At 35.5% G+C, this 22,624-nt stretch overlaps 2 protein-coding genes across 4 annotated transcripts; one reads left to right on the top strand and one right to left on the bottom strand.

Moving 5' to 3' along the window:
- Positions 1 to 7,929: 7,929 nt before the first annotated feature.
- Positions 7,930 to 9,003, bottom strand: LOC141835617 (F-box/kelch-repeat protein At1g80440-like). The gene has a single exon (XM_074722999.1). It carries the CDS (start codon positions 9,001 to 9,003, stop codon positions 7,930 to 7,932), a length of 1,074 nt encoding a protein of 357 aa, XP_074579100.1.
- Positions 9,004 to 11,003: 2,000 nt separating this feature from the next.
- On the top strand, positions 11,004 to 20,992 carry LOC141836380 (uncharacterized). Of its 3 annotated transcripts, none has more exons than XM_074723853.1 (14): positions 11,004 to 11,203; positions 11,377 to 11,518; positions 13,422 to 13,483; positions 13,579 to 13,666; positions 13,756 to 13,817; positions 13,904 to 13,997; positions 14,110 to 14,583; positions 15,125 to 15,568; positions 15,655 to 15,831; positions 15,901 to 16,005; positions 16,096 to 16,167; positions 18,798 to 18,930; positions 19,016 to 19,085; positions 20,621 to 20,992. In XM_074723853.1, the coding sequence occupies exons 2-14, from the start codon at positions 11,420 to 11,422 to the stop codon at positions 20,748 to 20,750; spliced, it is 2,010 nt and encodes a 669-aa protein (XP_074579954.1). In that variant the 5' UTR covers positions 11,004 to 11,203; positions 11,377 to 11,419; the 3' UTR covers positions 20,751 to 20,992. The 3 variants fall into 3 exon arrangements, with proteins under 3 accessions (XP_074579954.1, XP_074579956.1, XP_074579953.1); XM_074723855.1 differs by lacking the exon at positions 11,004 to 11,203 and adding an exon at positions 11,210 to 11,306; XM_074723852.1 differs by lacking the exon at positions 11,004 to 11,203 and having other exon boundaries at positions 11,210 to 11,518.
- Positions 20,993 to 22,624: the final 1,632 nt, after the last annotated feature.

Raw genomic sequence — 22,624 nt, forward strand, 5'->3', positions numbered from 1 at the left:
GTGACAATGAAAAAAGGCAATGGAAATATCTAGAAGTCGTTGCAGCCACTTAGAGTTGTTGTCTGTAAATAATAGTAGTCTAACAATTGTAATTTTAATGATTAACTATAGGTGTCATTAAATGGATACTTAGCTATTGATGGAATCACTTTACCACAACCCAAGCTTTATGATGTTTAGAGAAATTATCAACTCAATACTCGAAAACCCATTTTGAGCCCACAACATTCATAGAGCAATTTTGGACGTAAATTTTATGTTTCATTGTAGAGGGGAGTATCAAATTTTGTAGTCATTGTCGTGCACCAATCTAGATCCTTAATCGCTTAGTAATGTATTCTAGTTTGATGAATAATGTAGAGACCACCAAATTTCTTGAGAGAGGATATCAACTGAAACTTGAGGCCATTGCGTATAAATGTCACTAAGAGGACACATGTTGAAGAGCAATTGAAAGTCACACAAAGGAGGGTGAGTGAAATCGGCTATGATCACATGAAGAAGAGAGGTCACAACTTTGGTTGCACATAGGAGGGCCGACTGTCGGTTATAGTCACACAGAGAAGTCTGGCTTGCTATCAGCTATGGTCCCATGGAGGATGGTCGTGGGTGGCCAAAGTCACGCAAACAAGGGTGCCTAGCACGTGGCTGCAGTCACATAGAGAAGGGTGACTGCAGGCGGCTGTAATTGATCTCAATGGCTCAATTGCTTTGCTACCATGGACGTAGAATTTGTGTAAGCGGAATAGAACTATATGTACAAATTATTTATAGGGTTTTATAGTATATAATCTTATGGTAACAACTAGTACTGAATATGAATTATATGATAAATCCTTATTAATTGAAATATGCTTAACTGCTATTTTGGATTGGTAATGATGTGATTAGACCGAAGGTCTTCGGAAATCCAAGACGCAAAGGATTTGTCTTCTACATTACTCTCCTAATCCATAAGAGAAAAAATAGCCTGCCTAGTAATGACTCTGTCGTTCGGGCTAATCCAAGAGTTCCCTAAAAAAAATCTAACCCAAAATCAAGTAAAACAATAAATGCACAATCAACGATATCCACGCTGAAAGTTAGTGCTCTCCGGATCCATTCTTCAAGGAACAAAAATCTACCAAAAATTTAAATGCTGGAAGGAAAAAATAACCGGAAGAGACGGCGGAGAACAGATCGGTGCCAACCTCTAGTTGAACACGAGGGTTCGAGAAGCAACGAGGCACTCGGCGGCTTCCGCTTCCCTAACCGATCACCACCAAGGACCGTCTGAATCCCTTTCGGCTTCTCCTTCTCCTTCAAGAGTTTCTCTTCTACCTCCACTACGAGAGACGAAGAGAAAAAAAAAAATTTTGTCTCCTTTTTCGAAAGCCATGAACCCGTATTTAAAAACCCCCACCCGTATAGCTTTGTACCAAATACTCTGCGATGCCGGGTCTTCTATTATGGATATTTGTATTTTAAAAAAATAAATTTCCGAGTCTTCCATTATGATAAAAAAAAAGTAAAAATTTAATTAAATTTAAATAAATTAATTAAATTTAAAAATTCAGTTTGATTATTTAAGAATTTTAATTATTTTTTAAAAAAATTAATTATTCCAAATTAATTCGGTTCGATTTAAATTTTATAATTTTTTATTTGATTAAATCAAATAAATTAATCAAAATAAAAAAATAATTTATAAATTTTTAAGTAAGTAAATTTATAAAATTTTAATTAATTAATAAAATTTATTTTCATAATATTTAAAAATTTTGGTTAATTCGGTCGAAAACTAAAATAATCGATATTTTATCTGTTCGATTTTTATTTAAAAATTTAATTAATTTGGTTATTTCAAAAATAATCAATTTAATTCAATTTTGATTAATTCGATTTGATTCAATTCTATTTTAATCGAATATTATTTACTCTTAATTATGGATATTTGTATTTTAAAAAAAAATACTCTGTCTTCGCTCGCAACACCGGGTTCAAGTACTCATTATTTAAGATCATTTCCATTAGGGATATTTTTATTTTTAAAAAAAAATCAAAAGGACTACAACATAAAATTTTGACATTTTACTAACGGTAAGTTTTGATGAGGAGTGAGGATTCGCTTAAAAAATAATTAATCAAATTTAATTAATCAAAATTGAATAAAATAAATTTTTTAAATTAATCGAATCAATCAAATTTTAAAATAAAAATTGAATATAAGTTCATTTAGTTAATAAATTATGAGAGATTTATAAATTAGTTAGAGATTTATAAGTTCATTTAGTTAATAATTTATCGATTATTTTTTATTTTTATTTATTCAATTTATTTGATATAATCGAATAAAGGATTTTAAAATCGAAACTGAACCAAATTAACTGATATAATCAATTTTTTTTAAAATAAAATTTAGAAATAATCAAAATAGATTTTTAAATTTGATCGATTTATTCAATTTAACTGAACTTTTGCTCACCTTTAATCTCGATATTATATAAATAATATATATATCCAACTTTTATAATACTCAAATCACATATCATATTCCCAAATACTCCTCTTTCTCTCACCAATTAGTTTCGTCTGACAGATATATCTAGAGAATTTCAAATTACTCCTAACCAAAATCTCCTTAGTGTATTTTGATAACGTAAATTGAGAATATTAAATTAAATTAAGAGTATATCTTTAATTTTTTATTCTACTCATTCAAAAATTTATTATTCTCAATTTACGCTATCAAATTCAGATATAAGACATAGGTATTTTAAGAAAATTTTTAAAAGTATATTAGTTTTGATTTGAAGTGATTAGGAGTTTTACGTTTATCAATTAGCTTGGAACTAAACTAACTAATGAATCTACACTATTTGAAAATTTAAAAGTTTAATATTTTTTGAACAAAGAGAGTCCTAAGAACCTATTAGTGGTGTTGTCCTAAGTCTTATAATGAGTTTGTAACAAATTACATTGAACCTTTATAAGTTTAAAAATTTATTATTCATAATTTATGATATCTAATTTAGACTCGAGGGCATAAATATATCAAAGAGGTTTTTAGGAGTATATTGGTTTTGATTTGAAGTAATTCAGAGTTCTCTAAATTCATAAGTCAATTTTGAATAAAATTGATCCATGAACCTAGAGAGAAAGAGTAGTATTTCGGGAATATGATATATGATTTGGGTATTATAAAAATTTAGTATGTGATTTAGGTAATTTTGAAACTTGCTTACGTGGTTCAGTAAAATACCGAAACCAAAATTTTAATCAAAATTATTCTTATTTCTAAATAATTTTAATTAATTTAAAACAACTTTTACTAATATTTAAACATTTTTAACTAATTTAAAATAGTTTTAACTATAACTACTTAATGATTTTGAGTATATTAGAACCCTGTTGAAATTAAAGTATTTTTGAAATATAAAGTGCTATTTTAAATATTTTTTTATAATAAAATTGTTTTTTTTTAAATTTTTTTGCTGAAATAAAAAAAAAGATGTGGAGTCGAGGATTAAATACTAAAATGAAATTTATAAATTTAAATAAATTTATGGTAGAATGTAGCCGAAAGTTTATCAAAATTTAGGTGGAAGTTACATCTACTAACTAATTTCTTTGAAATATGGTTAAACTAAATAAGGCCGCTAAAAGTGAATGTTTGGACTAAATAAAGATATTCTGTAAGTCTGTTGCATCGTAACCAACTTTGCTATAAATAAAGATATTTGATTGAATTAAATAGAGGCATTATACTTTGGTATAAAAACTAGCCAACTTAAACCGACCTAGCAAAAATGTTAGGTCGACCCAACTTTCAAACACAAGTTTTGGCCATTCAAAAACCACCTTGGGTCAACCCAAATATTTTTGTTAAGGTTGGGCTTTCATTTTTGTTAAGGTAAATCTCAGAAAATATTGCTATAAAAACATATAAAATTAATATATAAATTTTATTATATATTTTGTATCGTATTATTTTTTTAATTTACTGATTCATCGTCGGATTGACAATCTTGACTACGCTGTACTATATAGTCAAGTGGTATAAGGTAACGATTTTGTTTCTTAGTAAAAAAGAGTTCTAACTTAAGCTCTCTTTCCCATTTTCATGCATCAAAATAATAAAAGTATAAACATATAAGCATGATCGAGGTGTAAATGAATCAAGCTTGTTCATAAGCTTTTCAAGTCGGTTTGAAAAATATTTGATTTGCATTCAAAATTATAGAATTCGAGACAAACTCGAACATGCTCGATAAATTTTTCAATCTGAATTCGAACTCATAATATTTTATGTGATTGTTCACGAATCGTTCACGAATCGAACTCTGATTATTTTTACACAATTTTAATTTAAGTATGCTTAAATTAATGTTCGAATAACTTAAATCAAACTCAAATTTAAATCATTTCGAATTATAATTTGATTTTGCTCGAATTAAGATTTGAACTGAACTCGAGTTCTAATTTTATTTCCAACCAAGCTCGAGCTAAAAAATTATTTGTATTTTTGAACTTTAAATCAAATTTGAATATCACATATATTTTTCAAATTCAAAATCAAATATTAATATTTCCATATTATTTGGTTCAATTCAATTTGTTTACGCCCCTAATCACAAGTATAAAAACTTAAGAATGGTAGTAAGACATATGGGCACAGGGGCGGATCCAGAAATAATATTTAGCGGGGGCTAATAAATTTTTTTTACAATATAATAATCAATCCAAAACACTCTAAAATCATAAATTCAACTACAGTATAGAGGAATATAATCAATATTTTTTTTAAACGTAAATGTATAAATGTGCGGAAGGAAAAAATCTTTATCCGAAAATCCAGAAATACATCACTCAAAATGCAGATCACTCAATTAAAATGCAGATCACTCAAAATACATCACTCAAAGTACTTTCCAAATTGAAATTCTGATAATTGAATCAATGAAGAAGACCTTAGGAGATACAAAGCATCCTGTTGGGCAGTAAATCACTTTTGAGGTCGGGATATTTCAATTCCCTTCTATTGTAACTTGCATAAAAAAAATTTTATTTCAGATAATAGAAAGTGTGCATTTCAAATATCACACATGTATGTTCTCGAGCATAGTTGAGTTGATTATTGTGGAATAAATTTGTTGAAGTGAATAAGGATTAAATCTCGATGAAATAATGTCTGTAGTAGTCAATTACAACTCTTTGATTTACCTTCTTATAATAATCATGAAATCGATCGTTTAAGTCTCTAGAATGTATAATATGTCTTACGAGAGACGCAACAAAAGGACAAAACGATAGCGATGGTTTACTAGAATTGAAATTTGTCACATTATCAATAATTTTGTTTGCTGAAGTAAAATTGCAAATTTCTAATTTTGAGGGGTTTGTTGTCAAAATAGATAAATCTGGATTCCGGTTGGATATTTTTATCAAGGATAAATTTGTCGGCCCACTTTTGCCACAAAAAACCACCGAAAAAAAAGAGACGCGCTTTGCTTCTTCGATCTTAGGGAGCGGCACCCCGCGCCTTTTGATCCTTCCAGTTGAGATCCGCAGGCGATCAGGACTGGAGATCTATTCTAATCGAGCTGCTTCTGGAAGATTACTTTGGGAGTTGAATAAGAAGGTGGTTATTATACTCAAAGAGTCTCCTTGCTTTTCACCCGGAAAAGTAGCATTTTGTTCGTTTATTTAACATTGTCCCGGATTAGATGCTTCGTCCTCATTGAGATCTCTTGTTTTTAGTAAAGAGGCAGGGAAAAATTTTTCCTCAAGAATTGATTAAAGATCCAAGAGTAGTCTTATAAGTTGCGATCCTGTTGAGCTTAAGATCCAGTGGGAGATCCTACTTCAAAATAGTTTGAGTTTCGATCGTTAGAATCTAGGGGATCAACAAGGTATTTGCTCTTCGCCATATTGCTGAAAAACCTCCTTTTTTTCAATTTCTATTTCCTGGCGAGGGCTTCAGCCCCCTCCAGCCCTCGTCTGGATCCGCCCCTGTATGGGCAAAAACTAAAATGCCATTTTTTTTTTCAAATCATCAAAAGGGATGCCACTTTGATTTTTTTATCCAAGGGCGCTCCATCCTATTGTTCAGTCATGTATAATTATCCAATTGCCCTCGAGTATTGTTTGGTATTGTTATCTTCCACCTAAATCTTGAAACGTTCAAATGAGTTATAGTAGTAACAATTTTATAGCTGCTACAATATGAAATCTAATTATTCATGTTCACATTGTAGCATTTATAGTAACTACTACAATCCACCTGACAGATTAATAAATTAGGGTAGTTAGATAATTATACATGACTGAACAGTGAGGTAGATAATTATACAAGACTCGTCAATAGAATTCAAGCGTCTGAATCACCTCCAAGCATCTGGAATGCAAGAAGTCATTGAGAGCTGTTAGCAGATCGTTGCTAGAGTAGATGAAATTTGACAAGTCCAGGCGTCCGGAATACCTCCAGACGTCTAGAGATGTCACATCATCACAACGGTCAAATTGAAGAAAAAACTATAAATAAAATAAAACTCAAAGAAGAACACAATATACTCAAATTCAATTGTCATTCACTTCTATTTTATTTTCTCGTGCTTAATCGTTGTAAGAGACTACTCTGTTTCTGACTTGTGTTCAAAGAAGAAGATTTTAGTGGAGTTTTTCATAGTCTTAAACTAGTAACCTTCTAATTGTAAACCAAGTAAATTTCATCTCTTCTTTTTTATGTTTATATTAGTTTCAAATTAATATAGGTGTCCTTGATAGTTAGTTAGAAAGAGAAATTGAAGTTTTTTTTTAAGGACTCTATTCGCCCCTTCCTTTAGCAATCTAAAACTGCTTCTGTTGCACAACACATGAAATTGATAAGCAAGGGCATTTCCAATGGTTAGAGATTCTAAATGATTTTTTTTTTTGTAATTCTCAATATGCCACTTTAAATACATAAATATTTATTATTCTCTCAACAATAAAAAAATCTTTCTATAAATCTTAAACTTTATTATTAATTAATTACCAACCTCACCTATATTATTACTTTTGAGAGAAAAAAATAATTTTGGAATTGGAATTTTACTACTGTTTTTAAATTAAAAATCTCAAACGTTATCTCCACAATAGTTAGAATTTTTTATTCAGCTTTTTTTAATTTCACAAACCTCTCAAAAACTTTAGATTTGAGATGCCCTAAATCCTTAGGATCGACTATGAATGCACAAGGATTAGTAATAAAAATCTAATGTGGTTTGGAGATTCGATTTAGGATGGATTCAACGCCACAACCTTACCAAGTGTAAGGAAGTTCCTCACAGATGATTGTGAGGTCGATCGTGTGGAACCGTTGAGATGGTGGATTCTTTTTTTTTTTTTTTTTGCTGAAGTAAGGAAGCTAACACCTTAACCTAATCAATTGGATTTCACAAGCTTAACTCTAAATGAGATTTTATCTCAATAATAAACTACTAATAGAGAGCAAGCTCAAATTATCTATTTTTCACACATAATATATAATTATTATTAATACTAGTATAATTGCAATGAAATAAAAAATAAAAAATAAAAAATAAAGTTAAAATAAGGATTATTAATTTTCCATTTATCATAACTAAATCGATTGCTAGTTTATCCATCGAAAAAAATTCATTAATGTATTTCTTCTTTTAATTTCGCACCAAACTGTAAAATCTTCCTTAATTGACTATTTGAAATAAGAATGGGCCATCTTGCTTGTCATTTTAATTGTTAGTTGACAAATATTGATACACAATTAAGATTTTGTTTATTTAATTATCTTTAAAATGCCTGATTTTATTCAATTAATGTTAAATTTTGTTTTTTATGATTTTTTTCTTGCTTGAAAACAAGATTAATATTAGAATTAAAACCAAAAAAGGAATAAAAATTAAAGATGAAGTGAAGTTTAATTGTATATTAGATCTCAAGGGAGCACCGTTCGTGAACATGGCCGGAGTATTCCTCCGGCCCTTCCTCCATCACGTACGCCGCCAGTGGCCCGCCGTGGCTCGCTAGCCCCGTCACCATCAGCCCGCCGTCCCACGTGACCAGCTGCGTCGCCACCCGCAAGTCGGCGGGCACATCTCCCATCGATTGCCACCCCGCCGCCCCCTCCACCGACGCCGCCAGCTGCCCCTCGTCCCGGCACACGTATAACCGGCGACCTTCACGGCCAGCCACGCAGGTCCTCATCCGCGACCCGTCCTCCGCCAGCTCCAGCTTCGCCGCCCCCCACCGCACCGCCGACTCATCGAGCACCTCCGCAGTCGGCGAGAACCTCCCCTGCTCGGTCGTCGGGTACCCGCCGACGACGTGGAACCTCCCGCGCAGCCACGCTCCGCAGCACTCATCCCGCTCCCTCAACATGTCCGGCAGCGTGGCCCACGCGTCAATGCCGACGTCATACGCCATCGCCGATCGCAGGGCGTTCTTCTCCTCGTCGTGGCCGCCGGCGACGATCACGGTGTTCATCCCTGCTCCGTTTCCGCAGGCAAAGAAGGACCGGCGAGGGCCCGGCATGGCGGCGCCTCGACGCCATGTCCCGGAGGCGAAGTCGTAGACGTGGACGCCGTCGGAGGCGGCCCACGTATCGGGGTCCCACCCTCCGAGGAGGATCGCCTGGTGGCCGATGCCAGCGAGGCGGCAGAAGAGGGGGAGTCCCCGGGGGAGGGGAGGGGCAGGGGGGAGGCGGCTCCAAGAACCGGTCACGGGCTCTAAAAGGACGAGACGGTAGGAAGGGATGGGATAACCTCCGGAGGCGGAGTCCGCCGGATTTGCTGTAGAAGCAGGAGAAACGGAGGTTGATTCTGCCTGCGCGAGGGCGATGACGTGCTGGGTCCTGCCGGCAGCTTTACGCCGGCAGTGGAAGTAGGGGGAGTCGATCTCCCGCTTCCACAGGCTGCAAACCGAGCGGGCCGTCGGAAAGCTACCAAAGGGGATCCGAATTAGGCATTCTCGGGCTACATCGTCCGGCTGCCCTGATATCAACATCTGTGGCTGCTACTTCTTCTTCTTCTTCGGGAAAATAGAGTGATACGGTAGGTCCTGCTCGGTCCCCCGTGGCAGGAAGGGTCAATAGGCAGTCCTATCTGGCCATCCCCGGGGCCCACAGTTAAGGAGGTCTTGCTCGGTCCTCTGTCGCCGAGAAGGTCAATAGCTCGCCCTACTTGGCCAGCCGTCGGGTCCACCATCCCCGCCCCGAGGGCAAGGACCTGAAGGGCCCAAGGAACTTACCCGGGTCGATGAGCTCGGCGCTCGGTCTTCCCGGGTAGACCATCACCGCAAGAAGTCCCGGCATCGTTAGCTCGGCCAGCACCGGCTTTTCACCTGTCTTCCCGGGACAACGCAGTCGTAGCATGGCCCGAGGATACCTCACATTGCTGGAATAACTCCCGAGCAACTCTGGCCACCGTCCCTGCCAATTTGATTAACCATTCCCCTCTGAACTAGGCGCCTCGTCCGGTCATCTCCCCGAAACACTTAGCCTGCCCGGCTATGGGCCAGTGCTCCTTGCACGACCAAATTGTGTCTTTACCTCCCCTGCCTGGGATAGGAGGCCTTTGGCCATGCTTAGGCCGACCTTATTCTCTCGCGCATATTTTCTAGGGTACCCATTCTTCAATCTTATCTTAGTAGACATGGACTCAGCGCGCCCGATGATCAATCTGCCCGGTCTGCCCGGCCACTTGCTTTAGTCACACCACCCGGTTAAACCCAGTCCTCACTGGTCCCGGATACCTTTTCCCACTCCGACGTACAACTCATGCTCAGGTCTCACTGTCACTCAACTGCGACACCGACAGTTAAGCGTGCGAACGGCTGCGCAGGGGAGGGCTGCGCCCACGTCCCCATGTTTCATCTCGTCCCTGCAGCTATCTTTCTACTTGCAGCTAAAAGACAAAGGTGACGTATGACATCTTGCGGCAGAACAGGTATAGAGGTATCGTTGTTGTTGCCTAGATGCCCTCCTATTAGCGCAGGTGTCAGATACGTCCTGGCTTGGTCCCCCTGGATACCTCCACCGTCTGCTCCTCCTGTCAGATGGAATGTTCCCTTCGGAGGTATATTACTTCGCACGCAGGTATGAACAAGGGATCCGAATCTCTTACATTTCGACTACTACACTGTTCCTCCTTCTACTACCTCTCTTCATCGGAAAACTGACTTGAGCGTCGGACTGGCCTGCCGGATCCCTCGGCGCCAGCTAATTCGTTCGTTCGTGTTAATCTCGCAGGTCTTCCTCCTACCCGGGCCCGCATCGGTTGAGGTGACATCTTCCTAACCGATGGATTGATTGTCGTCGATTTTTGACCGGAACACAGAGGAGGCTCGTATTTATAGACCTGAAAAGCCGATAAGATAGAACAAATCACGTCGCAGATAAGCTTAACACTGTTAATGAAGATGCTAAAGGTGGAAAGTTGGGCCACACGTAGAGCGTGAGAGGGAGATGAACGAGAATAGCCGGAATTAAACATTTAAACAATTAAAGCTTTCAACATAAATAAATAAATAAATAAAAAATATATATATATATATTTCAACAATTTAATTAATTTTAAATTATGTTTTCAATTATCTTATCAAATAAGTTTGAATTAGATTGAAATTTAATTAATTGAAATCTCATTTTTTTAAAATATTTTAGTCCCAGCGAATTAATAATCACTTCAATAAAAAAAACTATTTAATCGTTTAAAAAAAAATCACGAGATCGTGTGGCATGGGAAAACTGCCTATTTGTCATTTGCGTACTCCATTTGCCGTCTTTTTTTTCACAAATTTATTTTCGACTGAAATTTCAATTTTGTGCAACAAAAAACCGAGACCTCATTTAATTCTTCTCCACCGACTCGGCTTCACAAGCACATGACCAGTGGTGGTATGCCACGTCAGTGGGTTTTAGAGTATATTGTCTGGACAGGTCAGAGCTGAGCTGGCGCTCGGTTGAGCCCGTCGCGAACGGGCAGCAACCCGTCGTCCACCGGCAAAACCGGCGGTTGTTTTTATCTGCCACTGAGAAGTTCAAGATGACAAAACTTTAGGGGGCAAATTGAAATTTTATTTACTAGACGACACAAAAAACATCTCTTTTTCCGCGTACCATTTGGTTTTCGATCTGCTCATCTATTGGTCGATCGCCGGCTCCGTTCCTCGCACGCGAGTCCGCTCGTTTGACGGTTGAAATCAGGTACGATCTCCTCCCCCTGGCTCTCCATGGCATTGTTCCGTAGATCTTAGCCTTTAGTTCTTGGATGGCTGCGAGATGAGGGCGTTCTTCTTGTTTTGGTCCCGTACGTTTTCTCTTGATCGATGCACGCGTTCGAGCCAATTTGAGCATTTTTGTGCTTCTTTCTGATCTAGAAGCGGATCACGGGCGGAATCTCGGAGGTAGAGGGGAATAGTGATGGCGAATCGGGTGAAGGAGGATGAGAAGAATGAGAAGATAATTCGAGGGCTTCTGAAACTTCCTGCCAATCGAAGGTGCATCAATTGCAACAATTTGGTGAGCTTACTTTATTTTTGGTGATTTGTGGTTCTATGTAATAATTATTTCTGTGATTCTAAGGAGGACAGTTGCATTCAAAGAGAAATAAAGTAAGATAATATGGATTTGATGAAAGATAACCAATTAATACTGTTGTTTGACAAATTGAATAGGTTCGAGTTGAAAGTATGATGGTAGAAGGAGACCAAATAAAAGTTTAATTCACCAACTAAAATCGATTTGATAGACCTGAATATTATTAGTAATATAGTCTTACTTAGGTTGAATGGATCGATGAGATCCATGTAGCCAATCACATATTGTAGGGACTACCACATCTTGATGATTTCTTTGCCACATATTTGGTATTTATTGCTTCAGTTGTCCTTGATTGGACCCCACAATAATTCAATTAGTCATCAATACAACCTCATTTCATCAAATAATATCTTCATTAGTTAGGTTAAACTATGAAATTTTGGCAAAATTAATCCGCAAGGACAATCAAACCTATTCTTGAAGTAACACCTCTATAAAAACATGGATTTCTTGCATGCTAATACTAAACTAATATTTCAGACTTTTATGCTTTTATACTGTTTGGAAATTTTCTTGCATCTTAAAACTGAGCCTTGACGTTGACTTATTTCAGAACAATCCTGATTATTGGTCCTGGTTTTAGAAAGCCTCTTAGTACTAGCTTGCAGTAAAGCAAGATTTGGTATACCAGTCAGTCTTTATACATATATCAATTCATGGTGGTCATTCAAGCATCTTAGTGGAACAGTAGAAGCTTATATGCTGGTCATTTTTTTTCCTTTCAACTGTTTCTTGGCATCAAGATAAGGTGGCTAACTCTTACATTTTTTTACCATATTATTCATAACCATTTACTTTTAGAATCTGTTGGAGTTTTCTGGGTATCATGCCTTAATGTGCAGTCTAGGTTAACTGCTGGTCTTCTTATAGCCTACCTAAAATAAGCTATATATGTAGATACCTTCTCTGTTTTTATATTACCTTTTTGTTCTTTACGTTGTTCAGAATGATGAAGATCAATACTGAATCATAAGTTCTTATCATAAAGTAGCCTGGCATTGTTTGGTTAGATTTAGTGTATTGGAGTTAACTGTGAAAAAAATCCTTGATTTTAGTTGTTTTGGATCTTGAAATCACATGTGAACGATTAGGAATGACAGTAACCCATTAGTTTCTATTCCCATTGGAGGAACCAGTATAAGGATGAATTAAAATAGGAAGAGAAAATAGAACTGAATGAATATGCAAAAAATGTTTCAAAAATTAAGTTTTAGTGGTTGTGTTAATTAAAATGTATCCGTCCTCATTATATTCTGGATTTGAGGTTACCAAACTAGAAGTGAGATTTGGTTAGTTATTCCTATTCCTAAGTTCTCATTCAATTCTCTTCTTTCCCTTTCATTATACCAAAACAGTGTGCTAGGAATTGACAAGAATTCCTTAACAGATATACATTCTTCTTCTTTATATCTAAAGATGACCAAATAATTAGGAGAATTTATGGATACATATAACAATGTGTTTTCTACAGTGTTCTTTTTTGTTTGAGTATCATTTAATTGATTTTCAGGTAAGGAAAAGAGTATCTACTGCATAAATATTTGCCAATCTATGCAACTTCACATTGTGCCTAAGCGCATGAGTAGTCGAGTAGTTTGTGTCTAATTGGGATATAGACTATTGGTTGTGGCAATCACATATCACTCTAATATGTATGTTTGACTATATTTCAATATGAATACCCTAGCATGGTTATACAACTTAATAGAGAGGAAGGAAGGAGAAGTTTCAGAATATTGTTTTATTAATTAGCACTTAGTTTTTGTCCTGTTAAGTTGTTTGTTACTTGTCCTTTGTTAAGCTAATGTAGATATCTTGGCAGGGTCCCCAATATGTGTGCACAAATTTCTGGACATTTATCTGTACAAACTGTAGTGGAATACAGTAAGTGTTCATATTTTTTTGCAGCATGTCTTTGTAAGTATTTTGTTCATTCATTCCATATCTGATATATCATGTTATATCTTTTTTCCCTGCAGTAGGGAGTTCACCCATCGTGTTAAATCCATATCTATGGCTAAATTTACTTCCCAGGAAGTTAGTGCTCTCCAAGAAGGGGGGAATGAGGTACTGCTTTGTAGAAAGTATTTGCTTTTTTAAACATATGTTTCAGCCACGCTTTCCTGGCATGTAAACAGATACTTTGTTTCATACAGTGTGCGAGAGAAATTTACTTTAAGGAATGGGACCCACAGCGCCACTTATTTCCTGATAGCAGGTTACTGCTCCTTCTGTCCTTTCATTTTTATAGTAAACTATCATGTCTTTTTAACCCGAACTGATTGCTATTCCTTTGAGTTACAGTAATATTGATAGGCTCAGGGAGTTCGTTAAGCATGTTTATGTTGACCGAAGATATGCTGGAGAGAGGCCTGGAGGGATGTCTCAAGGGTTGAAGGTAGCAACTAATGGGCATACTGTTGATTTGAAAAGTTATATTTCTGTTTACAGTTAAAGTTAGTCTCGTCAAATTGGCTTGACTATAATTTCTATTATTTGTGAGCTTGCAGGGTGATAGGGACAATAATGAAAACAAAAGGGAAGAATCATATAGAGGTGGTTCCAGAAGTCCACCATATGAAGGTCGTTATAGTCCTAGTTATGGTGGTAAAAATGATGATAGGAGTTACAGATCCAACTACGGAGGAAGAAGTCCTGGGTCTAACTTTGGAGGAAGAAGTCCTGGATACAATCAGGGTGATATAAAGAGAAGTCCAGCTTATTTTGAGGTGGTAGATGATAGAGTTAAAGATGACAAATTTAGAAATGGAAGCCAAAACAGAAGGATTGAAGAGCGTAGGTTCCCAGACATGTCAAAGCCAGATGTGAAATCACCAGATCATCAGAAAGACATTGGTAAACTGAGTCCTCCAATGGTACGCCCTGTGAGTGATATCTTGGGTGATGATGTACCACGACTTCAGGTTGGAGACACTCGTAAATCAAACGGAACCAGCATACCTGATGATTCTGCTCAGACAAAGGTAGGTTTAGCATGATGTGTTTGATTGCGATTGGGGATCTTTCAGAAATTTCATTATTTTTGACTTGTGTTAGTGAACATAGTGTCAATTAGGGATATTAACATGACTTCTTTTTTGTGCCATCTTGTAAATGTGGCATGCCTACAGCTCCTCTAGACATATTTTCTGCCATGTGAGTTTACTATAAAATGATTTGATATTTTCCCTTTTTGTGGAAGTGTAACTAATAGAAAAGCACTTGTCATGAGGCTTATGCTCATCCCTAGCCAAGATTTAAGATGACATGAGATTCATTTAATCATATTCTCATATTACTAATATATGAATTGGATAAATGAGCAGAGCATTAGATATTTTACTATTTTGAATGTATGTATTTTTCATTATAATGGTCAGTCATAAATTTGTTGTTAACAATCAATTGAAGGTTTTATTTCTTGCATTTCGCATAGTTAATTGTTCTATCCTTAATAGATAATCTGGCTATTTGTTCCCAGAAGACTTCTTGGATTGCTCACACTTCATCTGTTTAATATTGCAGAGTTCTTTATCTTCAAGCAGCATAGGCTCTGCTGATGCAAATTCAGTGCAGAAGGGGGCATATATAGAGAGTCTTATAGATTTTAGTGTAGATCCTGAACCTATTGTTGCTGCAAACCTAGAACAGTCTGTGCCTCAACAAGATACCTCTGTTGCTAGCAATGGGGGAGACTGGGCAGCTTTTAATTTTGGACATCAGAGTGCGCCTCAAGTGGCTCCTAATCCAAACCAATTAGTATCTGGTCTTGCCCAATTATCAGTTTCAGGGTCAGTGTCTTCAGGGAATAATTTAATTTTGCCCTCTGGAATTGATTTGTCCACAAAAGTTGGTGCTGGTGGGAGCTTGTCCACAGTAACAAGACAGCAAGCATTTTTTCCATCCATAAATAGCATACCTACTGATCAGTCATCCAATGCACCTAGAATTGAATCTTCAAACAACCTGGTAGAGGCATTTTCCTCTTTTGTTCACCTAGGTTTCCTTTTGCTTTCATTTAGCTTAATTTGCAAATTGTGTGCACTGTTTGCCAGAAATTGATGTCGTCATCTGCACCGCATGGGCAAGGATCTTTAACTGCAGTGGTTGCAAACCCTGGCGGGCATCTTCCTAGAGTTGCCACTAAAGCACCACAAGATACAGTCACTGGAGTTTCTTCACAACCATCATCTGCAGGAATTCTATATAGTGGAAGAAAAGAACTGCCAGAGGTAGCACACAACCTTATTACCAACTTCAGGCAATGTGCCATCATAACTCAAAATTGTTAGTTTTTACAGGACCTTTTTGCCTCACTTTATCCAACAGCACCTGTATCAGCTCCAATTTGGCAAAGAGGGTTCTATCCTGGTATGGGGTATAACATCCAGTACCCTACCAGTGCGGTACGAACTGCCATTGTAAATATGTCTTGTTAGTGGTTCATTTGTTATGGTTTTTCATTTTTTGAGACTGACCATTTTTTTCACCTCCAGGTGGTGCCTGCATTCACTCAATCTCCAAAATCTGTGAATCCATTTGATATTACCAGCAGTCCAGCCCCAATGGTATGATAGTCTCTCTCTCTCTCTCTCTCTTTCTTTTTCAAGTTCTCAACCATATTAAAAAATTCAGTAGGTCACTTGTAATTCCAAACCCTGAAAGAGATTATTTCATTGGGCAATGTCTACTAGCATAAAACTTCATAAAATCATATACCATGATGTTTATCTTTGTGCATACCATCAAATTTTATTTCTGGTTATGCTTTTCCCTTTTCGCATAATTTTTTATCCTTCTAATTCTATGTTCTTGGAAAATACTCTATCACTGAACAAATTTACGTCATGCTTTTTTTTATTTGTAAATGTAAATATATATAAACTCACTGAATATACATAATTGACGGACTATAAGACAGCCATAGTTATATTCCTCAAAACAATGCTATGTGTATAGCACCCTAACGAGACAATTTCACTCAACATGAGTTCCCACTATCCACTGCTCAAACTGAAACTGTACTTAAGGATAAATAACAAATATTATCTTATATACCCGAGTCTTAATCTTATGGAGAATACTAGACTTTGAGTCCGTCATAGCCTTCAAGGTTGTGGTTGTTCTGAGCCCTCCAGAGTTGATACACGGTGCATGCCAAAGAAACTCTCCTTGCTCAGTTCCTCCAGAGTTTGCTTTCTTTAGTCAGCAAAATATTTGAAAGTTCATGTTTTATCCATTTTATCAACTGTTTGAATATTTTGAAAGGCTTGTTATGAAAATTAAAATTGACATTTAAGTCAGATGGTCAATTAAGCCTAAATCAATGTCATTTCAAAGCTTGATCTAATTTCCATATATGCTAACTGATGAAAGAGTAAATTGAATAAATTCAAAATTGGAATTGTGTAAAGAATATATATATTAAGTAAAGCTGTTTTCCTGTTGGGAACAAATAGTATGCAAGATAGAAAAATGGAAAAAAAAATAGAGAGAATAGGGAAGAAGAGAATTAAAAGAGTGATTCTCGCATGTTTGTTTGAGGGAAAAGGGAAATATAATTTTTTTTCTTTCCCATCATATCCTTGGAGGGATTCATAGGAGCAGAGAATTATTATTTTTCATATTATATTTTTAAAAAATTTTATGTAATAAAAATATGATATAAATAAATAGAAAAAGTTTTTTATTGGTTTTGAAATTTATGCTGCTCAATTTGTCAAGGAACAAAATAAGAGAAAGAAAGAGGAACATTTTTCTCCCTATTTTTTTTCACTCTTTTGAATTCCCTCCAAAGAAATTGAAAGATTTGAACACTGGGATCACTTCCCACCTTTCTATTCATTGAGTTACTGTCTGTAGTGTTTCATTTGTAGGAAAGAAGATGTAAGTGTTTTAAGTTAATTGGTGAGGAATAGGCAAGATGAATGGATTTGAAAATCTTGCAAGCTATTATTCAACAACAAATATTGATGGAGATAAGATTTGTAGGATAAAAAATAGGTGATTAAAATAGAGGAGTTTTTGAAGTCTTGTGTGCTTACTATTGTATTTTAGGCTAAATGCAATAGTTTATGTACTTGTGGAACAACCATACAATTTATTTATGGTAATTTTTATGCAGCTACAAATATAAAAAAGGTGGTGGAAAAAATTCTGAAATGGATGTGCAGGGGATTGTTAAAAAGATCAAATAAAAAATTATTATTGCGGAGCAAATTAGGTATAGCTCCAACAGTTAATGCAATATGGAAAAAGTAGATTGAGATATGTACATGTTAAAAATTGGCATATTTTCTATAGCTACATATGTCGAATCTATCAAAGTTGCAGCAAGGAGTAAAACAACAGTGCTTAAGGTAATTAAGATGATTTAGAAGACCTAAATATTGCTAGCATATAGTTTTCCATAATTATACATGATGTACATAGCTAACCCCAAATATTTAAGACACAATTGTTGTTGGAATTCTTGATGTCTGTTCACCAATTAATACTCATCAGAGAAGAATTCATCTTGTTCGCCTAACATATAAGGTACAAGAATTACAATCAAATAGTGACCAATTTTGACATTGTCAATATATTCACATTCATTCTAAGTCCTTCATGCATTTTTTTCCCACTTGCCATTTTTTGAATGCCAGTCTCTAAAGTTTAAAGATGTTGATGGCCAAAAACTTTATGGACCATACTTGATACATGATATGTGCTAAATTCAATTAGGCTACTCTATATATACATGCAGTCTTTTTCGTTAACAATTTTATCACAGTTCGTGCAAATTAGTTTAACATAAATTTGGGTACATAAAAACCGTGTATATTATTAGATATTGCTTAAATGTTAGAAATGATAAATTCCTGTACTATCTTAGCATCCCAACTTCTACTTCATCCTTTTTGTTGGACATATCAGATGTTTCTGACCATTCTTCTTTGTATAATTAATTTCCGGAATTGGAGTGTAAAGAGAATCTTAACCTTTGGAATTTGGATATATATTTTTATATTCATGTATGTACTGGTTCCAATTTTGAGTAGAGGTTTCTCATTTTGAGGCAATTGTCTCATACTTGGATATGCAGACTGGATAATATTCTGTGGTGTGGATGAGCAGAATATTCACATATATGGCTAACCGATGGCTGAAGTAGTAGCTGTCACATCCTAATGTTTTTCCCTTTCTCCCAATGTAGGTGACGCCTCTCCAAGGAGCATTATCTAACATGACTCCTCCAGGCTCCATACCTCAAAGTTCTAGTTTTCAAGCCCCTTCCCCACATTGGATGGCATCTCAACAATCACCATATGCATCTAATATGTTGCCAAGTAAAATTACATGATACACTTGGGATTTCTGGTCAATTATTCATATAAATTTATATGTTATACTAATAAAAAAATTAACCCTCAGGTCCATTTGCAATATCTCAGATTCCAAACAACGTGGCTCCACAAATAGCCAATGCCACGTTGTCTCTGGGGTAAGTTTTCTGAAAATTGTATCTAATTCTATTTTGCTAATGGTTGCTGATTTTTGTATGTTATTTAGGAGATTAAGGTATTATTGAGATTGACATTTATGTTAATATTGAAATCACTTGTTTTGTTTTGTTATCAAGTTTCTGATAGATTAACTTTTAGCGGTCATCTGTTCTCATTCAAAGTATTTCCTAAGGCCATTCTCTTGGCTATTGAGTTTTGCTCATTGCAATTGCGCTCTATTCTAATATTTATATTGGCAAAAACACCCTTGAGGGATACTGCATAATTCCTTTTCATTTCCAACATCTCCTCAATTGTCTTCCATCCTTTTATTGAGCAAATTTGAATGTGGTTTTAAAAGAGTCAAAACCAAACTAAAATTTTCTCATTTATTGATTTTTTTTCTTTAAAAAATATTGTGACTTCATTGCCTAATTTTGTTAACTAAATCATGTTCTATAAATTATATACTAAAATAGAGATTTTCAAATGGAAAGGTGGCACCTGGAATACCCCCACACTGAAGGAGGTGTCTAATCTACTCTAATCATATTGTTTTGTGATCTTAGTGAGCAATTAAGTGCAACTTCATTAGATGATAAAATAAAAGAAAATAGATTGAGATAGTATAAGCATACTCATAGAAAACTAATGTATTCTATAATTAGAAGAGTGAATTGATTGGTGTGGAAGGCTTGAGGTGTGAGGTATGAGTGGTAGAGAAAGGAAAAAAAAAACATTCATTAATGCAATAAAAAGTAATCTAATTCATTTGAATAGTACAAATCATATAACCTGCATAGATTGCATAGAGAACATGGAATGCTAAGAGTGATGTAGTTGACCTTAAAATAGTTGGGATAATATAATATGAGAAATTCTGCTTATCTAATCTGTAAAAAGTAATCTAATTCATTTGAATAGTACAAAGCATATAGCCTGCATAGATTGCATAGAGAACATGGAATGCTAAGAGTGATGTAGTTGACCTTAAAGTAGTTGGGATAATATGATATGAGAAATTCTGCTTATCTAATCTAATTTTGTTGTTCTCCTAAATAGTAAAATCTTTAAAAAGTTAAATCTCTTTTCCAACTCCCAAGCACCCATATTTTTGCAAAGCTTTGCTCGTGGTCGAAAGTAATATTTAATGATGGATCTCACAACTGTTGTTTAGGAATCAGCTATGTCGAGCAAAAGCCTTCATATTCTCACTCTAACCGTGACACTCATCAAACTCAAATTTGCATAATTCTGAACTAAATTTCATTCCATTTCCTAAAACCAACTGGAATGAAATTCTCAAAAGTAATATTATCTTTGGTTTTTGAACCGTAACTACATATTTGGTATGGAAATTCTATGCATGAATGTGCTCGCCTCATAATCTACTTGCTCAAATATTTACTAAAGCATGTGGTCAAAGAGATCAATGTTTATTTCACGAGCCTAATAGTTTTCTCATTACGGACACTGTTTTTTCAAAAGGAAAATTTTTACATGCACTAATACCACATGATGTTTCTCGTTGCAGAAATCAACGTGTTTTATCTGGCAGTAATGGAACTACATTCGGTAGTTCAGATCAAAATCAGCCTTTCGGTTACAACCAACCAAGCACTCATAATTCCTTTGCCACTGTTGGAAGCAACCCCTTTGGATGAATATCAATTCTGTAACTATTACTTGCTATTTATTTTGGCATCTTACCCATTTGTTCCCTACTTGAGTCAGAATTTCATCGAGGACTTTCGCTTAGTGATGCAATTATGACCTGCTCAAAGGACTCCAGTCTTTTGACAACCCTGGTAAGACAAAATTCTAGCTCATTGTGTGAATAAATTCGAGAACAATGGCAATTTGTTTCTCATTTGAAGGAAGGTTTGTCAGGAAATCTTCACATCAATTCTGTCTAGTGTAAAGCACTGTTTATTATTTGAAAATGGCTATGCATGTTTAGAATATTTTTCCCCCCTTTGTTGGTCTTTATTGTCTCTCGGTCATGTGTGCCTATTTTTCACTAAATTATTTATTTCAGGCTATTTCATTGTTTGAATACCTTTTTTCCATTTGTAAGTTTTGAATCATATTGTGCCTATAAATGGCATGTAAAAGTAGAATGAACTAGATTTCTACTTTGCCACTGTATTTCAATGCTTGCCCTCTCTGTCTGCTTACCTGATAGGTTTAATTAAATTTGTCTTAATAATTGTGTAGATTTTGCTTGTAGATCCAAAATTTTGCCTTTGCAAGTTACAAGCGTTGGACGTGCAACCCGTTGCAATTTGTGCTACTCTAATATTTGTTCGCCAGTGAATGAGTAGTACAAATACAAAGGCAAAGACTTGAATTTTTATAATAACATAGAAATATTTGTTCCAGGGATATTTGAATAAAAATAGCTATTCCTAAGAATGCATAGGGTGCTCCGAATCTAATTCGAACATCCTATAATGGCGAATGTATCAATGGGTTCATCATAAGGGGTGGCAAAGCGGGTTAGTGGGTCAGAAATGGGTTGTGACTCATCGGCCAGTTGCATGCTTAACATGAACCCGATCCATTTAATGTACATGTTAAACTTTACAATCTGAACATGCCACGATTTTAAATGGGTTGACCCGAGATAACCCATTTATTTCAATGGATGATGTCGGGTTATATGACCTGCGTATGGCTTATGATCTAAATGGGTACGATTATCAACCTTGATGGCGTTTCTTTGTGATCAAAGCTTTCCACACTTATGCTCAAGTGATCTAATAAGTTATCTCCGAGACATAGTTGAGTTGGTTACGATGGGATAGATTTATTGAAGTGGATAAAAGTCGAATCTCAGCGAAGTCGAGGTAATGTCCTTTTTCATCATGGTCAATTGTAGTTTCTTGATTTATCTCTTTATAGATAATTATGAGGTTGACCGTGTAGAGTTGCGAGTGACCTAATGAGTCTATTTTGACATAAATCATATCACACTTTTAACTCATTATCAAATTTAAATGTTTGTTAAATACCAAAACACATGGTTTATAGCACAGGATACAACAACAGTTAAATGGTTGTTAAATACCAAAACACATGGTTAATTGACACAGGATTAAGCTTATTCTTGTCCATTACAAAGAAGGAACAACACTTATTCTATGATATCGATGCTATTATAAAGGGTACATAATTTTGCCTAATCAGTGCAACGTTTAGTTGTTTTTAGGATTTTAAATATGTTAATATAGTGTTACATCGTTTAGTATTTTTAGGATTTTAAATACCGTCGCTGTTAAGATATTTTTCCTGAAATCTAATAAAATGTCAAGACACTTGAGGAAAGAAGCTTCTTTGTATTCAAGTGTGCCAAACAGTGTCTTATATAAAGAAGAAGACAAAAGACTGAACTGTCTTTGTTTCAAAATGTCATATCCGAAACTATAGGATTTTTCTTATAGTTTTTGTTTTTATATTTCAAATCTAACAGGTCTTAAGCCAAACAAACAAGATCTAAAAATGGTTCACTGTTTATTCAATAGTTTGCTTAGAACTA

Source organism: Curcuma longa, chromosome 10 (assembly GCF_044706935.1).
Source record: "Curcuma longa cultivar G26 ecotype Majalengka, Jawa Barat chromosome 10, ITB_CL_G26_1.1, whole genome shotgun sequence".
In the NCBI taxonomy this organism is placed as follows: Eukaryota; Viridiplantae; Streptophyta; class Magnoliopsida; order Zingiberales; family Zingiberaceae; genus Curcuma; species Curcuma longa.

Excerpts from the sequence above, each read along its gene's own strand:
- LOC141835617 (XM_074722999.1), bottom strand. The coding sequence starts at position 9,003 with ATGTTGATATCAGGGCAGCCGGACGATGTAGCCCGAGAATGCCTAATT.
- LOC141836380 (XM_074723853.1), top strand. The coding sequence starts at position 11,420 with ATGGCGAATCGGGTGAAGGAGGATGAGAAGAATGAGAAGATAATTCGA. Across the intron at positions 15,832-15,900 it reads GAAGAAAAGAACTGCCAGAG|GACCTTTTTGCCTCACTTTA; the intron begins GTAGCACACAAC and ends TAGTTTTTACAG. Across the intron at positions 19,086-20,620 it reads AATGCCACGTTGTCTCTGGG|AAATCAACGTGTTTTATCTG; the intron begins GTAAGTTTTCTG and ends TTCTCGTTGCAG.